The following is a 20,047-nucleotide window of genomic DNA, read 5'->3' on the forward strand; positions in this document are numbered from 1 at the left end:
ATTTTTTGCAAGATTTCGACTCTCAATTAGACCTTTTATAGAAAAAGACATAAATATTGAAACAGTGTACCTAAACAACTCCACTCTATAACCTTTATGCTGCCTCTCCTCCTTTAGTCCTTTTCATTTTGAAAATGTATGTCTGGGGTCAGCTCACAATGACGGTTGCAGCTTATCTCATGCATGCACCATATAACATCTCATTCTTCTGTTTAAAAAAAAGGCCTTCCCCCAAGATCTTGTGAGATGAATGTAATGTTGTACGATGCATGCGCGAGATGATCCATATGACGTTATGCGCTACATCACAAGCATTTGCAGTACAATAATACTACAAGATCTCATAAGATCTCACAGATTAGGTACGAGATCTCCCTGAAGGAAGACACTGATGAAGCTGCCTTCACAGGGGGCATCAATGTGTCCGATATGTCATCAGTGCCTTCAGGAAAACCAAGAAGTGGGCACAAGAAAGGTAAATAAATCAAAAAAACTCAAAAAGAAAGGATGTTAGAGGATTTTACATCAGAATGCAGATACATGCGCTGATGTAAATTTTAATAAAAGGGCGGAGAGGCCTACTTCAAGCATGGGACATAAAAAACACGTGTCCTCTCCTGGGATTTCTAGCTAGAGCTGTGCTATCAACAAAGTTTGTATTCAATTGTACAGCTCTATCTTTGACTCACAGGGGAGGGTGTGTCAAACTTCTGCAGAGAGACCTTAAAAACAAAGCAAGGTCCTCTATGCAGCTAAATGCCAGGAGAGAGAAACTGAGGCTGGAGCTGGGGCTATATTAAACCACTAAGATGTCCATCTCTGATGTGTCTTGTTGATGCCCCTCTCATTGACATCAATACATCTGCGCCTCAAACAGTGAAAGACAAGCATCCACATTATAAGGAAGGTATGTAGGTACTGGTAGAAGCGGTGAAGAACAGTTGACTGGGGTACACCAACTGTGGAAGGACCATGGATTAAGGACAGTATTGCTCAGTGTTAGAATATTTATTTTTAAAAAGACAGCTAGAGGTTGATGAGGACCAGAAGGGGGGGAGTAAATATTGTTTTTTTAAGTATGCTAAAAAGAAATGTTGCAGAAATCCAGTGGATGCTTGCAGCTCCCATTGTGCTATGCTGAACTTCTGGTGTGTCCCTGCACTTTAAAGAAGGACGGGGTTGCTCCCAGATATTCTTGTCCTAGCTTATCCATTGCTGTATATGCTCCAGCATGTAGGCTCTCATGGGCCAAAATTTGGCCAGCTATTCTCAGCCAGGGTTCAATGGAAACCTAGGGTTCCTCCAGAGGTTACTAGGGTTTCCTGGAGCTGAATGACCCCTAATCTGATCACCAATGTAAGGAGCATTCTTCACACTAGCCACAAAAATTAGGGTCATTTTTCCCAATAACCACCAATGAATTGGTTTTTGTAGGAGGTCCTCAAGACTGGAACATAATTTCAAGGGTTCCCCTGTGATAAAAAGGTTGATAAAGGCTGTCTTCCACATATATTAGCAAATGTTGTGCAACTAAAACCTCTGTTTTTAATGCAAACTGTTAGTGTATTTTCTTTTTTTATGCTGGCTAGCTTACAAGTGTTCTTAGAAATATATTTTGCTTTGTTTTCTCTGTAAGCATATCCAGTGCATCTGGTAAATAAATAATTTGACTTTTTAAAGTTTTTCTTTTTTGAGAGCTCACCTTATCAATGCACTTTTTTATTTTCACAAGCCAATTATGCAAGTAACCGAGGCTTATTTTTGATACCTGTCCAAAAGAGTTATATCTGCAGCAATTTCTCTCCCTTGCTGCTAATTAACCTTACAGTACGCAGGAAACAGTCTATTTAATACCTGCATTCTTTCTGTAATGCCAAGTAAAGTGAAATCTACTGTGAAATCTAGTTAGCGTTTGCTTTTTTTTAAGTCATTTTGAAGTTTCCACTTGTGCTGACTGTGACCTTAGAACTGATAGCTCGAAAAAATGTTAAGCCTGCATCCTTTTTGCATTTCAAATACATCATTTTCACCCCGGCGATTGTTCTCACCTGGACTTTCTGGCAGATAGATATGTATTAAGTGGCGTTGGAAGACCAAGCACATTTTCAAAAGGATTTTCGACAGCAGCTTCAAAGCAAAGTTCTTAAAGGAATCGGGAAAATAATAAACTGTATTTCACGGTACTGTACTGTGAACTTTTAGGTGCTGGAATCTTTGTCCTGATGTGTATTTTCAAGTTAGGAGCTGAGTTTATATCTGTATGGTTTAAAAGGTACTCTCCTATGAAATTCCCACATTTAGCATGGAAGTATAGCACAACTGTTAAGAATTTTGTTTTTGTACCGGAAGTGTCCTGAGCAGAATTCAGAATCTGTGATTTTGCAAACCACAGACTCCCAAATCGATCCAACCAAAAACCTCTCTGCCACCTAAAGCTTTCAGCAACTATGACCAATTGCCCATACTGAGCAATATATCTTTTATTTATGGGTGCCAGTAGGTCAATATAGCCAGCTGCTGTTGAGCGATGCGCAGCTATTAGAAAATCATCTCTGTCTATGACTGAGAGGGTGGACTCCAACTATGTGCCACCTTGTTCATTTTGATTGGCACAACTGTAATGGGTACCTAGGGAAAAATGGTGCAAAAAACTACTTCGCTCACAAAATTCAAAGTTCATAAATTGGAGATCAAGTCAGGAGCATTCTGCCATTGTGCTCCATAGTAAAGTGGTAAGTGGTGCTTTGGACCATTTACTAAGCTCCTTGAGTGAATCAAGTATGGAAGAGAAAGAAGCTAACTTTTCTTGTCAAATCTTTAATTATCTGGTTTTATTCTGGTATCCCTTTAGACAACTTTAGACATACAGCACCTTGTCAAAAATCCTACCAAAGATGACATTCTTGTAGATGACTTTGCCAGATATGTCTATAATCTGACCTCAAACTCTGTGTAGATTTCTGGATTACTCACATATCCAACAACAGGAGCATGGGATGAAGAATATTTTTTTTAAGGTTTGACATGATTTACAAACAAAAACATTACCCCCAACGAAAAAACACCCATCCCTCTCTGAGTTCCCCCCAAAAAATGGGGTTACCTTCACAAATACAAAACACTTTTCTGCAGTTTGTAACAAAACTGGATTGCTTCTTTAAAGGCTAAGCTCTCAAAAATATCTTTAAAAAGTTAACTTGGCTCAGCCCCTCACCATTCAGTGCCCTCTCTCCTCTCCCAGATGCCCCTCCCTCCTCTCTCAGATGCCCCTCCCTGTATAATTTTGCTTTTTTAAATACTTCCCTGTTTCCAAAGTCTTCCCTTTGGTCACATGATATGTTGGGTCCTCTTTAAATTCTCTTCTGGCAGTGGGTGGTCCTCCATGATGCAGAGAGTGGCACTGATATAATGATCCCATTACAATATGAGCGTAGAGCACTGTGGTGACACTCCTTAAGGGCCATGCCCATTATGCCCTGCACTCATAGTATGTCCTCTGGGTTGAAAAACACTAGACATCATTCATTCTGAAAGTCAGAGGACATCTTGTGGCAGAGAGGAGGTACTGCGGAGAACAGTGTCAAACAAGAGGTGTATATTATAGCCAGAGGCGTTTTTTATCTCAAACAGTGGCTGGGGGACCTTTTCATAATTGCCCAGACTTGGGCTTTAAAATGATGCAATTTTTCTATTTATCACTCAATCAAGGTGTGTAAAATAAACTAAGAAGGGGCTGTAATTCAATTAACTCTTTCAATGGGAAGGGCAATTCAGAGATGTGCTTCACTCTTACTGCAATATCCTTAATTACACTACACATATTAGGAACCCAATGACAAGAATTAGCCACACGTAATTAGCTTTAATAATGGCACAATTAGACAGGGAAATATGAGAAACATATCACAGCTGAAATAAGCTTTATGTTTTGTTTTTGTATAAAGGTGGAATTAAGGAACATCTTTTGGAAATGTTTTTCTCAAGTTTCACTATGAAAAGCTGGCAATAAAGACATGTTTTTAGATTACCGATTGCAAGCTAATGTTTGAAGGTTGTACTTGCAGTTTTTTTTAAAGACCAAGATAAAGAGAAGCTTTAATGTTTTTTTGGTCAATTTTATTTTAATGGATTTGAATGTTTACAAGCTTATAGATTGGCAGTGTATATATATATATATTTTATTTTTGTGTAAAAAAAAAATCTATATTTTACAAACAAACATTTAAAAAGGGACCTAAAATGTTGAAGCTGTGCCCTAAAAGCTAAGCAGAGAACAAAGGACTAGTCACTAGCATTGCCGGCAGCTGATCTTTTTCTCATTACTGACTTACCAGGCCTAGTTCTGCATTGTATCTCAGCGTGAAGGCATCCATTTTGGAAGATGAGCAGGATATTGCATGTCAGAGATGCCCCCTTATGACCAAAGCACAATAGCAACAAACCCAAGAGACTAGCAGTGACTTTGATGATCTCACACTGCAGAGATACATCTATGAGGCACAAGGCACAAGGGTGCATAGGTACAGGAAGTTCGCTCCTACTTTTCAGGAGGAATTGAAAAAAAAAATTGATTTCTGGGTGCTGCTTAGCCACAATTAACACATATGTACGTTCCCTATAATATATATATTTTTTATAGTTTAGATCCACTTTAATGCAGGATGCTTCAATTACAATTTGTTTGTAGAGCATACTAGGTTCTTTATCAAGAAAGCCCAGCACTCTAGTTGACTGTCTATCGCTCTCGCCAGCTAAGAAATAGAAGTATGGATTTCTTTTCTCCAACTCATTCAAAAAGCATCCTGCTTCAAATGCCTTACTAAATCAATATTAATACTATAGTGCATTACCTTAGTACACTATTCTTCCATGCTTCGAGACTAAACATAGTAATATCTCTAAAATCAGATATTATTTCGCTACCCAAAACTTTTGAAATATTAAAATGAACTTATATTATTATTATTATTATTATTATTATAGCTTCTCCTTTGTAATTTTATTATATTTTATTTTATTCTGTTTGATTATATTACTTCGTAATTTCTTGCAAAATAATTAAAATCACTTAAAAAAAAAGAAACACTTTATTTTCCCCATAACCCATTTTAATGTGCATCTCTTTAATACATATGATATTTTATTTTAAGTTTGGTAGCGTTTGTATATTCAGGATTTCAACTAAAATCCGAAATTAAAAAAAATTTAATCTGCTATTTGATTTTTTTTTTTTTTTTTTCGTATTCTTATCAACTGTGAAATAATGAAAGTCTAAAGTGATTAAACTTTTGTTGAAATTTCCAGAATGTTTTATTGAATGTTGTACTCATAAAGGAAACACTTGGGGAGCATATAAATGTTCTGTGTATAGAAAACATTGCTTTTTAATTACAATTCAAGCTACTGTATACTTTCTGAACGTTGTCTTGAGTTTAGCTGATAAGAAAAATAGGAAACATAACCAAAAGAAGTCAAGCACAAAAACATAATGCAAGGTTAAAAAAAATGACAAAACATTTACAAACTATAATATGTATGTAATTGCATTTATTTATTTTTAAAGATGTACACAAAGATGAAATATACAACATCTGTTAAACTGAACTCCGGTCAAAAAGAAAAAAAAAAAACTTTTCCAATCCACCTAGCCACTCTGCATTAAAAAAAGAGCTTTGTAGACTCAGAATCATTAGCCTGAATGCACTTTCACATGGCTCTACAGCACCAGGTTAGTAACTCATAGCTGTTCTCCAACTGATATTGTTGCTGCCCCTCATGTTATGCCATCACGATGCATTCCCTTTAAAGTGTCACTAAACCCACATCATTAAAAACTATCAATAAATGTTGTATTACATGCTGTTTATACTCACTCATTCACTATGAGATTAATTTTCTAAATTCTACAAAAAACCTGGTTGAACCTGCTGCTCTCTATCTCCTCCTTCTGTCCATGTCCCCAATTCAGCTAGGGATTTTGCATCTGTGGTGGCAACTCTACACATGCTCAGTTGTCAGTGAGTTTCTATTCTGAGCATTTCCTCCCTATCTGAGCAGCCCATGTGACTATAGAGCCACTCATGTGGGTGTAAATGACAGCCCACTCCCTCCCTCCCTCCTCCTCTATGCCCACTACCCAGCTAAACACAATGGGGATGGGATATTACATGTAGATTAATAGTGGATTCACCTCCCTCTTATTCTGAGACACAGGCTGGAGGGGTGTGACACAGCCTGTGACTGGCAGAAATCCGTCTACACCCTGTTATTTCCACAAAATAATAAAGATTTGATTTCAAATATATACGTGTATGACAATTTAAAACAGATTATTGATATTAATTATTTATTTTTACTCTGTATCCCAAAGGCTGTTTTTTTAATTTATTTTGAACATGTGACCAGCAGCAGAGGATTAGAAGCTCCTCCTGCTTATATTTCCCTGCAGACAGGCTGGGAAAGATCTAGGTCCTGTGACCGCTGTATATCAATTAGGAAGAAGGTACTTAGATGTTTTTTTATTAAAATAATTACAGTGTCATCATCCACATACAGAAATAGAAGAGATAATGTAAATTAAACAATGTGAGTTTAGTGTCACTCTAGGACTAAAAGACCTTCTGTTGACTCCATTAGGACCATTTTATGGACATTTATGACAGCCAATGGACAGCAAACATGGCCTTCATTGCAAATAGGGCTCTTCTACGTTATAGACCAGATGAAAAAGGAACTAGGATCCCGGCTGTCAAGTGACCATGGTTTCAGGAAAGAAATCTGAACTTCTTGAAACACAACAACTAGAGATTAGCTGGAGGTGGGTGGAATTTAAAGGGAATGTGTGCGCGTGTATATATATATATATATATATATATATATATATATATATATATATATATATATATATATTTTTTTTTTTTTTTCTCTATGACCAGGATTGAGCTTTAAGTGCAAAATTTAGCAGAAAATGTCTTCAAATTTAGTTATCATAAGTTCTACAATTTGGTTTTGATACACCATGCAGACGGCCATGCTTCCTGTATCGTTTTCTGGTCTCAGAAGAGTTGGCCCAAACACAATTCCCAAACTCTGCGTGGACATAAGGTTTGTAGATGCGTTTATAACAATCCTGTAAGAAAACAACAATTAGTAAACATTTCATAAAAAAATGTAAGCTCAACAACTTGGGGAACAAAAGATTAAAATGACCCTGTTAGTACGATAATCAAACTCAGTAAGAGGCATTCTGTAAAAGAATTTACTGAACATTTACCTGTCCTGCAGACAGTAAAATAAATGTTTGCTCTGTTTGAGAGATACAAACTTCTGCTATCCAACACTTGCTGGGGTAGCCACAATTTTACCTAAAGAGTCTCAAATGGAGTGATATTTGCTTTTCAATTCTTGGATCTGTTATAGAAATTATCAGAAATTTCCATCCATCCTGTTGGATATTTTAAAATTATTTTCTATAATAGAGAATTTAATAGGAGATGCTTGAACACATAATAGGAGACAGGAAACTCCCAGATGGACAGAAGCACAGTTAGGAATTATAGCAATGAGATATACTGTTAAAGTGCCCAAGACATACAGGGTATGGAGCTAGGGGCTAACCCAGCCCACCAGGCACCCCCTATAGCTAAACAATCAACCAGGGTGGACTGGCCCTTTAACAGTAAAATACCATTTCTTGATCACACAACGGTGTTATATATGTTCAATGACACAAACAAATTTATTCAATTTAAAGGAAAACTCTAATCATGTCACAAAACATCTGGAGATAAAGAGCAAATTGACTGGAAAGAATTTGGATCTGATCTAAACATAAAAAAATTCAGAAGACCATAATTAACTGTGAATAAAAAAATATGGTCTACGGTGTCCATCCAGAGTGATAAAACAAACTTTCGTTTATACCTTTGTGGTGCTTTCCCTCCCTTCCTGTCATGCCTTGTGAAGAGATTTTAGCCAATGGCATTTCAGCAGCCTCATTACCATAATAATTAGGAATAAGTGGAGTATTTTCGGCAAAATTGATTTTGCCGTGAAATTGCCGATTTTGCCTGTGGCAAAATTTCACCGAAGCGGAAACTCTCAATTTTGTTCATTGAGCTACTTAGGTAAAATTTGCTTGAAAAAAAATTCTACTTCTTTATTTAGAGGATGTGATTTTTTTTGGGTGGATTTAGGATATTTTTTGTATTTTTTGTACATATTTGATTGTCATTTGTATTCTGTTGCTTTTTATTTTTTATTTTACTATTTTTCCACTTTCTTTTTATCTTTCTGTGTAAAAAAAATGGGGCTTATGAGGAGCCATTTTTAGCGTAGCCTCCCTGGCGGTTTTCCCGAGTGTGGCTCGGGGTTAAAATTCAGGACCATTAGCGGTAACCCCGAGCCACGCTCGGGATTACATCGCAGGATCCTGGTGTGCCTTTACTTACCTTGTCCCCGGGATCCTGCGATGTCCCCCGCAGTGTCCGTGGGCTCCGTCCTCCTCCGAAGCCTCTCCTTGCCAGGCTCCGTTCCCTGCGAGCGTTGCGACGCACGGGGGTGGAGCCTGGCGGCAAATTAAAAAAACAGTAAAAATCATAACACATACAGTACTGTAATCTTACAGATTACAGTACTGTATTAAATTATTTCACATCCCTTTTGTCCCCAGTGCTTTGGCCCATGCCCTGCATGCAGTTTTATGTGATATATACTGTTCTTTCTGCCTGGAAACTGGAGATTGTCCATAGCAACCAAAAAGTGTCCCTTTACGTCAAAAGTGGCTTTAGACCAGCTAGAAAACAGCGATAATAAATTAGAACACTTGCAGAATTGAGCGATAGTGAATCATGGGGAAATTTATTTTCTTACTATTTATTTTTATTTTTTTTAATTATTTATTTTTATTTATTATATTATAATTTATGTTTTTGTGTTTCAAACTTTATCATACCCGGGATATCTACTAGACTCTTGTTTGGACAGATTTAAGTGTGTTATTGTTAAGAATTACAGACCTACAATATAAAACGCCAAATTTCCATGCAAAATAATTGTACCGCTTTCAGCACCTAAAATCCGAAATAATCATACCGCCAGGGAGGTTAAGAACGGGTCCACAACAGTGCTCACCAGTCCACGTTCCCATGAAGTACACAACATCTGCTGCAGGTTAAATACCATCAGATTGGGCTGTGGGAGAATTACAGGTCAAAACTGCTGCTGTATGGTTCACGGATGATATTAATCCAAAACTGCACAATTTCTGCTTGGTAATTATGCACAATTCTAGCAGGGCTGCATCAGTCAGAAAAGTAATGCTTCAGCAGGTGGTCCCTGCACTGGGCCATGTTATTGACTTTGATAGTCCCTCTCTGCAAGTCTCTAATATGGAGGCTTCTGTGTTTTTCTGTGTGAGCTTTGGGCTTTTGTAGGCACAAGAAGGTATAAGATAAGAGGACCATGTAAGTTATAAGTCCCGACTACAAATCTGGAAAGAATGGAGGCACAGTGCTTTGCTTTTCATTGCTTATTACATTTATTTCTTACTACGGTAAATAATCATAAGCACGTTAGTGAAATTCTTCACTTGTGCAAATGTAAACGTTTTTATTGCTTTTTCCTACTTGATATATTTTAGATAGATGGGATTTTACTAGGAATGTTACGGGATCTTTGCTGCAAAGGGCAGTGTTTTGGAGCTCCAAGGACAAATCACAAAATGCTCTCCCCAAATGACTATCTGCTGCCCAATTGCCCAATTGATTTGGCTATTGAAGTGAATTTTTAAACTTTTATTATGGTGCGAATACCTGTTTGCTATTTTCATATTCGGATGCACCATATCTTCAGAAAGTAAGATTTCCCATAGTCTGTAGAAGGCGGCACATTTTCAAAGCCCTCCATAAACCTACGGGGGTTGGCTCTGCTAATCAACCAGGTTCAAGTCAGTCCATAAGGAATGAGAAGCAGGGGTAAACTTCAGGGAGACATAACCTTCACTTGCCTTGGTGGACATAGTCATTGGGGCAGGTTCTCTTACTTGTCTGGCTGTTGGCCAGTTTGCATCTGCTGTCATCATCAGAAGAGATCATTGCAGCTATCATCTCATGTCTATCTATGCACTACCAGGGAATGTACTCTTCTATCTTAAAGGTCAACAACCTACAGTACCAAATAAAAAAGGCAGTTGTTGAAGGTGTAGAGTGTATCCCCCCTCCTCCGTTCGAGTCTCTCCTTGTGTTTCTGTGCACTGAACATTGTGTTAGGTTCTAGAGATGAACACATGGAGACAGGACAAGTGAGCGCTTCCCCCCCCATACCAGGTAGACTACTTGGACTGCCCCCCCATACCCCCCCATACCCCCCCATACCAGGTAGACTACTTGGACTTCGCCAGGCTGGAGACGCTGGATACAGCAACGGGGTTGGACGGCTGCACTTTAAGGTCCCTGGAGAGGGTTAGATCTGCTTGCTCGAAAGACCTTGCTATATAAGGGAGGTCCACCGTTTGCGGTAAGGTAATTTTAACATTATTTCTGGAGTCATCTCAACAGAGAGTTACATCTGTATACCCTTTTCCTTTTTCTACACCTATATGGGCTACGGTGGGATGGAACGTGGATGTGTCTCCCCACCTGCATGAAGTTGATTCTGATTTGCATTTATGAACTTTTTTTTGTGCTTTTTGTGTTTTTTTTCTTTTTTAAGTTTATGGACTTACATCACTTATATATATATATTGCTTTTGGTTTTCACTACTGAGGAAGTTCACTCGGTCCAGTGGTAGTTTGATGTGATTAATCATATAACATCTGAGATATTTGTACCTTTTTCACAGTTACTTATCACTGCATCACGTTTTATGACATATTTTTGATCTCACTATAATACAATATATTCATTAATTATGTCACTAATTCTTACATACAAGCTGTAAGCGCACTTATTTTTTGATTTTTCATTGTGTTAGGTTGTTGGGTAAATTTTGGCCTTTCTGGCAAGGTCACTTTGGGAATCTTGGCATTCCATAGAGACTATAGGGTGTGACAGTCATATAACGCATCATTGTCCAATAGAGCTTTGCACTAAAAGGAATGAAGAGTAGCTCCAGCCTAGATCAAAGATGTCCACAGCTGTAGGTTCAAGTTAAACACATAGTTCTTGGAAGGATTTGCCCTTACAGCCCTTTTCAACAATGTGCTAGTTTCCTATTCTATTTAAACTTGAAAACTATTTAGATGGACTTTTATCTGTCAATAAGAGGAACTTAGGGAAGTTAAAAATGCAGATATTATGTAGGTTTCCTGGCAGAGTCTGTGCTGGCTGGAGTTTCCTTGAAAGTATTTTGGCTTGGAAAATCAAATTTTTGACAATTTTCTTTTTCAGAAAATGGCTAAATCAATTTGATATTTTCTTGAATGGCTACATCCGAATAACCACAATCAGAAGATACTCAGTCCTTTCCTAAAATAAAGCATTGTTTCACGAGATGTACAAGTAACTAATCATTATTCCATTTTAGGCCGCATAACTGGCTCACTGCATAGTTAATTTTAGGCAGAACTGATGTTTTTCTTATGAGCAAAAATAGTCTTTGTTAGATAAAAGAAATTAAATGAATTGGATCCTCAAAAGAACATGTTTTAGATGTGTAACTAAGCTGAAGAATAAGCAAGAAGTTGGTGCCACAATAATGATGGCTATGCTATTAAGCTTAGGCCCGCTATGGCACCAAAAAAAATGTCAGAAACCTGTCCTTGCTACTGTGGCAGGGGCCAATAGAAGTTAATGTCATGGCTCAGGGTTTTTTAAGCCAAAAAACTGACTGCTACGTTCAGAGATTTATCCTGTGTTTTGGTTTGGCCCTTTGTTGGGCCCTGCTATGGCATTTCATGCAGAACTGCACAAATTACTAAAAAGAACTGTGCTGTGATTACGCCAAAAATAACAATATCTAATATGGCCAGCTGCTAATAAAAATCCCAATCCCCGGTGCTCCTAAACACCACTAATCAGTATCAGCACTAACGCCTATAGAATGCCCAATGAAAGTGATAGAATTGAAATACTCAGAGATGAAAATGACTACAAGTAAATATAAATTCCAAATCAATAATGCAGTCTATGAGGGCAAAATTTCAATAGAATAAACTCCCCAAATCTTCTACCAAATTTTCAATGTGTCCATAAAACTTGGAGGCTTGCCGGAATTTTTTAACACTTACAAAAAGGTCAAAAACATTTTTCCCCAATGAGATGAATATGCCAGATCTACCAGATGTCTACTATATTTTAGCTTGAATGGATATTGTGTTGGGTTTCTACTCCACTTAGGCTGGCCATACATTATACAATTTTTCTTTAGATTTACCAAAAAAATATATAAAATTATGTCAAACCTAAACACTTTCAATTTGTATGCAATCAAGTCCTCGCACTACATAATTGAAGGTACATCTAAAGGAAATTGAATAAGAAAATTGTATAATGTATGGCCAGCTTTACTCTCCTCTTTAATTCTTATGCCGCGTACACACGGTCGGACTTTTCGTCTACAAAAGTCCGACAGCTTGTTCGACAGACTTTCGACAGAATTTTGGCGGACTTTTGGCGGACTTGTGGCAGACTTTCTTACGAGCGGACTTGCTTACATACGATCACACAAAAGTCCGACGGATTCGTACGTGATGACGTACACCGGACTAAAATAAGGAAGTTGATAGCCAGTAGCCAATAGCTGCCCTAGCATGGGTTTTTGCCGTCGGACTAGCACACAGACGAGCGGATTTCTGGGTCCGGCGTAGTTACGATGTAAAGATTTGAAGCATGTTTCAAATCTAAAGTCCGTCAGATTTGAGGCTGGAAAAGTCCGCTGAAAGTCCGCTGAAAGTCCAGGGAAGCCCACACATGATCGGATTGTCAGCCAGCTTTAGTCCATCGGCGTCCGTCGGAATTTTGTAGACGAAAAGTCCGACCGTGTGTACGCGGCATTAGGCTCAGAGTACATATTAGAAAGAGAAAGATATCCCCATAGTGCAGTATCTCTTACAGCAATAATCCTAACCTTTGTTAGTATTGTATTCACTTTAAACAAAATAAATAACTTAATTTCCTTATAAATCAGTGAAATAAGGGGCTCACCAGATAGAGAAGACTCTTTAGTATCTCCAAGTCAAAACAAGCTTCCTACATAGATGTCCCTCCATGTCCAATGAAGGACCTCCTCACTTTTCTTCATATTAGGTGGATCCACAAATACACAAATGTACTATATATCACCCCATTAAAAGATAAGTTAATCAAAATGGCATTCCACTTAAGAGTCATGTGTCTTTAAACCCACCCCCAATGGTATATACAAAAGTCTCACCGGAAAAAAACTGCCCCCCTTCTTTTACAAAGTGAGTCCTAAACACGTTCACAAATGCTGTGTTTTTAAGCCAACCACAGATGGTGTACATTAAAGGCTCACCAGAGATTTTTTTACCCCTTTTCTCACAAAGTGAGTCAAAAAAGCTATTACTATTAGCAAATCCAATTTCAATCCTCCACTTAATCCTCCTTTCTCTGATTTAGAGGCAATATTTTACTCAAAGTAAAACAAGGCTGGATCTTGGGCATCTATGTAGGATGCTTATTTTGATTCAGAGATGATAACGAGTCTTCTCTATCTGGTGAACCCCCTAATTCCTTTAAATTTAAAGGAATTTATTTAGTTTAAAGAAAGTACAATACCAACAAAATTTAGGATTATTGCTGTAAAAGATACTACACTATGAAGATATTTCTCTTTCTAATATGTACCCTAAACCAAAGAATTTAGGACGAGAGTAAGTTTAGTGGAACTCCGACAAAATATCTATTTGAGCTGGAAAGAGGAGGTGGACATTAGATCTGGTATACTCATCCCTTTGGAGAAAAGTGTTTTTCAATAGATTTCGATTTTTGATTAAGGGATCAATAGATTTTGGTGAGCCTCCTGGTTTTGTGGACACATTGAACACTTGGTGGAAGATGTGGGGAATTTATTCTTTTGAACTTTTGCCTTCACAGGCTGCACTATTGTTTTTTATTGTATATTTGCTTGTTTCAATTTTCACTTAGGAGTATTTAGATGGTATCACTTGTATTTGGAATTGTATAGGAGCTAGTGCAGATACTGATTTGTGTTGATACAGAACTTTAATCTCACCTTTTATACATACATTCATTGCATCATTGCTGGGAAAACAATTCATACTTGAAAAAGTATCTTCCTTGTGGGGGTGACTGTGTGCAGGTGCAGCATCAGGACCCTGCAAGCTCTATGACTTCTGCCTTGACCAGCTCTAGCTGCCTCTAGCTGTCACTGAAACTGTCACTGGGCACACCGGCTCTGGTTTGGCAGCACTCCACAAAATGGGGCCCACAGATAAGGACCCAGATTTAAGAATAAGAATCCACATACATAATGAGAGCTCCAAACAAACATCTAATTAGCCAAGCTAATTGATTGATAAAATTGATACAAAGCAGGATAAAGCCAATGCGTTTCAGGGGCCAAACACTCTGAATGCAGCAAAGGAGCTGCTTTTGGTATCAGCTCATATGTGTCCCACAGTCAAAATGTTTAAGCCCTGATGAAGGGAGAATGTTTGGTTCCACATGTTGGCTTTAATTTGCTCTATCAATTCTATAACTAAAATGACCTTGGATTTTTGGATAATTGTATGGCACTCACATTGGAAATATATGTATGTGGCCTCCCAATAGGAAGCAGTGACCAGGCATAATGCAACAAATATTAATTTGTTTAAAGATTGGGCTTGGAAATAATGAAATGCCTGTTGGGGTTTGAGTGCTATCTCAGCCCCACTGGAAAAAGTCACCCTTTATATGTTTTTCCTGAACATTTTTACAATACAGAATGTAATGAGCAATCCAGCATTTTACAGTTGTCACTAAAACTGGAACAGAGAGGAAGTTGTCCAGTGGGGACATCTGTGATTTCCTATTATTATGGATAGATTTTCCCCTCACTTCTTTTTGTGTCTGTGGGACAGAAATTGAAGGGAATTCTTCCCAATGGGACACAGCAAAAAAAAAAGAAGGAGGTTTTAGTCAATGGCCACTCTACCCTTAAAGGATAACTCCACTTTCATGGGAAAAAAATTATCAAATAAAAAAAATTATAAAATATATACAATTGCTCCACAAGTCATATTGTAATTGAAGGTTATTAAAAATCACCTTTCCTTTTCAATCTGCAGCTCTGTAATCTTCTTTAAAATGCAATGCAATATGGCTACCTGGAGGTCTTCTGTACACAGATGGTGTACAGAAGCCCGCAGAAATGTAATTTCCTGCTTGTGTGACTGGCTCACTAATTTTGCCAGAAGTCTACACTAAGATACAAGTCGGATTTTGGGCATCCCCTGCAACAAGAATGCCATTTTTGGTGAGATACTCTCAAAGGGAAATCACGACTAAAGGGATGCAGACCCTGCCACTTTCCTTTTAGAGCCCTACAGGTGCAGCAGCTGATTGATAGTTGTTAAACCACTCCCATACAGATTCACTCAACACATGGACACAGACAAACAGCTATTCCTTCAGAATAACAAAAGGTAGGAATCTGCAACAAAGTTTGTTAAAATCCCTGCAAAGTTCATTGATCTTCCAGAGGGGATGGTTTTTTCCTCAACAAACGTGGAATTACTCTTTATGTTTTGGCTTTGATACACCTAAATACTTAGAAGCTGTTCTTTTGTATCTATGGAAAGCTGATTATCCTGAAAGTCATATGGAATTGCTAAGTCTCTTCATTAAAAAACTATATTTTTTGATTTCATAGTCATGCTCACATGTTCTACTCCAGGTGGCTCATATCTTTCACACACACACACTGATAAAACATACAGGAAAAACTGCAATAGTTAATAAGTCCCCCCATACCTTATCTTTTTTTTTAAAAAAAAACAGAGATGCAAAGACAATATCCACAATCTTTTCCTTCCCACAATGGTCTACTAACATTTATCAAACATTTATGAATGATATTGTTAATAACACATACAAACACACATTGCAAAACTAATACAGTTAAAGGATGCACATGCTGCTTGACTTTAAACATGGTGCACAAAAAAAAATTAAATATATTATGAAAAAAAAAAAAAATATATATATATTTTTTTTTCCATAATATATTTCAATTTTTTGTGCACGTGTATTTATAAGTGCATCATGTTTAAAGTCAAGCAGCATTTGATGTATATATATATATATATATATATATATATATATATATATATATATATATCCCAAATAGCAAGGATAACTTGCCACAAATTTGCACGTGTTCTAGTCAACACTTTTCTAATTTGTAGCAAACTTACGTGGCAAATCTCTAGCAAGAGCAAAGTTGCAGTGGTGAGTCTACAGCAAGAGCTCTGCAAGTCTACAGCATGAAAATTCAGCCACAGTGACCCCTGTGGTGGGATGACTATTGCACAACATAACTGAACCAGAACTTGCAGAATGTTTGCAAAGAAAGTTGATCTGGAGTCATGCAATGCGGACTTGCTGCAATTGTGCCACAAACTTGTATAGCCTGGCAAGTCTAGCAATAGCTTAGCAAGTCACTTTAAAACTTGCAGCTCAATTGCTTGCTATCTTTTATATATATATATATATATATATATATATATACACATATTCCAGTAAAACAAAAAAACAAAACATTTTTACAATACTCTCCTTCTATACAGTGCTGTTCCCAACAGTCACTCTGCATCCAGCATCATTGAACCCACTTCCTGTGAGCCCAGGGGGTCGTGAGCATGCTGCACATCAACCTTGTCACACCAGAGGATACTCTTATTATTCCATTATTCAGGACTATTCATTGTGATAGGAAGAGGACCCAGATTGTCAAGTAACTGGACAGGAGATCTGGACAGGTAGAATTTAAGCATGCATTTAAAGTCCAACTCTAAATTAGGTAACCCCACCACCTATACCTTTATTTTTTTAACTTTTTATCTTATATTTGGGGCTTTAATTGCATTCTTAAATTCGACCAGTATACTTTCCCAAAACACATCCCTTACATAACAAAAAGCACAGTGATTGTGCCTGCATGGGATTCAGTTACCAGGAATAAGAAACAAGGACCTGTATGCTATCACACTGGCAGTCTAAGGGCCCATTGACACCGTATACATTGGGCTGAGCCAGGCAGCCCTGCCCACTGCAATCCTGATGCATACATGAGGACATTTCCTTAAGTCCTATGAGTTTAGGTCAATGAAAAAAGTAGGGCATGCTCTAATTTTTTAGTGAAGCATACTGAGATGCAGTACACCGCAATGCTGCCTGCTGCAGTGAATGAAGATAAATGAAATGTAATTTTGTGGGATTTCAATAAAGCTGCAAAAAGAAAGTAATGACAGATTGGCAATGCTTTATTCACAGCACCCACTGGTGGCAGCCATGGTATAATGCAGCTGCTGGTGTGAACAAACCCTTACAGGTTTTCAGTTTTGGAAAAACAAAAGGGCTTGTCTAGGTGTCATTGCATAAGGTGAAAAGTACAATGAGACCTTACCAATTCCCTAATGCTCACTGAAGTCCAATAAACAGGCAAGAGCTTAGAATACAGGATACCGCCAGGGCTTTTCTTTATTAGAGAATAGGTGCAGGACCCCCCCCCCCGCCTCTGAGCCCTACTGACTAGTACCTCTTGTACTTGACTAGTAACAAGAAAAGCAGTAACATAGATCGCCTGGAGCCAGCAAAAACAGATCCCCCCAGCAACAATAGATCCCTCACACAACAATAGACTCCCCCCAGCAACAATGGACCCCACCCCAACAACAATAGGTCCCCCCAAGCAACATCAGATTCCTCCTCGAAACAATAGTTCCCCCACACAACAATAGACCCCCCACAACAAAATACCACTCCAGCAACATTAGACCCCCCAGCAGCAACAACAGATCTCCCAGAAACCAGTATCAATTGACTCTCCAGAAGCCAGCAACAATAGACCTCTCCCTTAATATACTTAAGATCCCTACCAGCAACATTACCCCCCCCCCCCCCCAGCAACAATAGACCCTCACACAAAAACAGACCCTCCAGCACAACCCTTGCTATTACATACATTCAGTACTGGAGGTGCCGGAACCACGTTCCCACTTAAAAAAAGCCCTGGATACCGCAAAGCCTGGGGCTTCCTATAATGGTGGCACCCTCCGGCTATCTAGTTTAACATAGGTGTGTGATTTAGAAAGGATGAAGAAGTATACAGATATTTGTATTTCAAGATACATATCCGTCTGGACTTCCTCTTTAAATGCAACCATTCTGATTTAAATTTAGAAATATCTTTGTAGCATTTGTTATTTGGTTAATATATATATTGGCTTACCATCATTATAATCAGCACAGTGCAGACCACCAGCCAGTGGCTTCAAATAAAAACATTGGGTGGGCCATTAAAACCAGCACACCCTTGGGCTCTTCCCTTTAAATATCCTTTGTGAGAACCGAGTTAATGTGTGTATTTTAGTTCATACTGGGGATATTTATCATCAGTAAAATGAAAAGTGACATATTTTTGCTTTGATAATATACAAAAAGGTTCACTAGCCCTATTCTTATGTAGTGTGGTTTGTTATACAAATATAGTTGAGGTGAAGATTAAATGGAAAGCAAACAGGGGTAGCTGTATGCTACAATGTAATTACATGCAAATAGTTTTCTGCCGCTCCAGGTGCTGAGGTTGTAACGACTTTTTATATACAGTACATGATAAAGGGACTTTTAAAAAATATTTTTATATTTTACAATTTACTCAGAAAAAACTAAAATAAAAAGAAATCTTAAAGAGGGGCTACAGTCTCCTAACTCCTAAATTTTAATAAAAACATCCCTGTTATGCTTCTGAACCACTGCATCTGCTTTGGATAATGTCATACAAGTCCATATAATCAGTACTTGCCAAATGTGTAGTTTATTTTCTTCTTCAGCAATTCTGGCGGGGGTGACCATTTTGACTGTGGGCATCTGAAGCTGGAGCCTGTTCACTTCCTGTTCTGCCGAAAACTCCAACTTGCCAAAATCTCCAACCATGTCACTTCCGGTGATCCTCCAGCAGCAATAATTGGAGATTTCCATGAGTTGGCTGTTTTCACAGAACACCGGCAGCGTATACACTACGGTACACGATGAGTTGGATGTTTTGACAGAACACCGGGTAAGGAGGAAAAAAGTTGTTGGTTACTAGTGGGCGGACTAACAATGTCCAGGCATTATGTTGTCTACCGTAGTTTATACGCTGCTGGTGTTCTGTGAAAACAGCCAACTAGTTGAAATCTCCAGTTATCGCTGCTGGAGAGTTACAGGAAGTGTCGTGGTTGGAGATTTTGGTGAGTTGGAGTTTTTGGCAGAACACCAGGATTATGTGCAGCTAGCTACCCAGCATGCACTTCCTGGTCTTGCTCCTGTGCAGTAATGAAGCTGCACGCCGCTTGTTGTTGTTTACAGGTTGCCGTAATTTCCGGTCGTGAAATACCACAATGTTAGGTTCTTAGGATCGAAGCCTAACATCATGGTATCAAGACTGGATACGATGGGACCTTACTGGTATTTTCCTTGATCAGAATCCAGCAGCTTGTCTATTACACCTAAACTCTCTCTCTAAAGTCCAATCTTTGTCAAAAGTTTGTAGAATTCACCTCCGTAAAATCTCTAAAATTCTCCCCTTTTTAACAAACGAAACCACCAAGCTCCTCATTCACTCCCTTGTTATCTCTCGCCTTGACTATTGCTACTCCCTTCTCATTGGCCTGCCTCTCCATAGGCTCCTCACCTCTTCAGTCTATCATGAATGCTGCTGCCAGACTTATCCATCTTACCACCCACTCAATGTCTACCAACCCTCTCCTCTAATCTCTACACTGGCTCCCAATCACCCAGCGAATTAAATTCAAAATACTAACCACAACATACAAAGCCATTCACAACTCTGCCCCGAGCTACATCACCAACCTTGTCTCAA

The 20,047-nt window shown here is 38.3% G+C and overlaps 1 protein-coding gene across 2 annotated transcripts in view; it reads right to left on the reverse strand.

Moving 5' to 3' along the window:
- Positions 1 to 5,280: 5,280 nt before the first annotated feature.
- The window catches only part of ARHGAP15 (Rho GTPase activating protein 15), a 911,406-nt gene continuing 896,639 nt past the window's right edge, over positions 5,281 to 20,047 (reverse strand). For both annotated transcript variants that reach the window (XM_073634231.1, XM_073634232.1), the window contains exon 15: positions 5,281 to 7,129. In XM_073634231.1, coding sequence (XP_073490332.1) covers positions 6,958 to 7,129 — 172 coding nt within the window. In that variant the 3' untranslated portion in view covers positions 5,281 to 6,957. The remainder of the gene's footprint in view (positions 7,130 to 20,047) is intronic.

The sequence above is a fragment of the Aquarana catesbeiana genome, linkage group LG06, assembly GCF_042186555.1.
Source record: "Aquarana catesbeiana isolate 2022-GZ linkage group LG06, ASM4218655v1, whole genome shotgun sequence".
Lineage (NCBI taxonomy): Eukaryota > Metazoa > Chordata > Amphibia > Anura > Ranidae > Aquarana > Aquarana catesbeiana.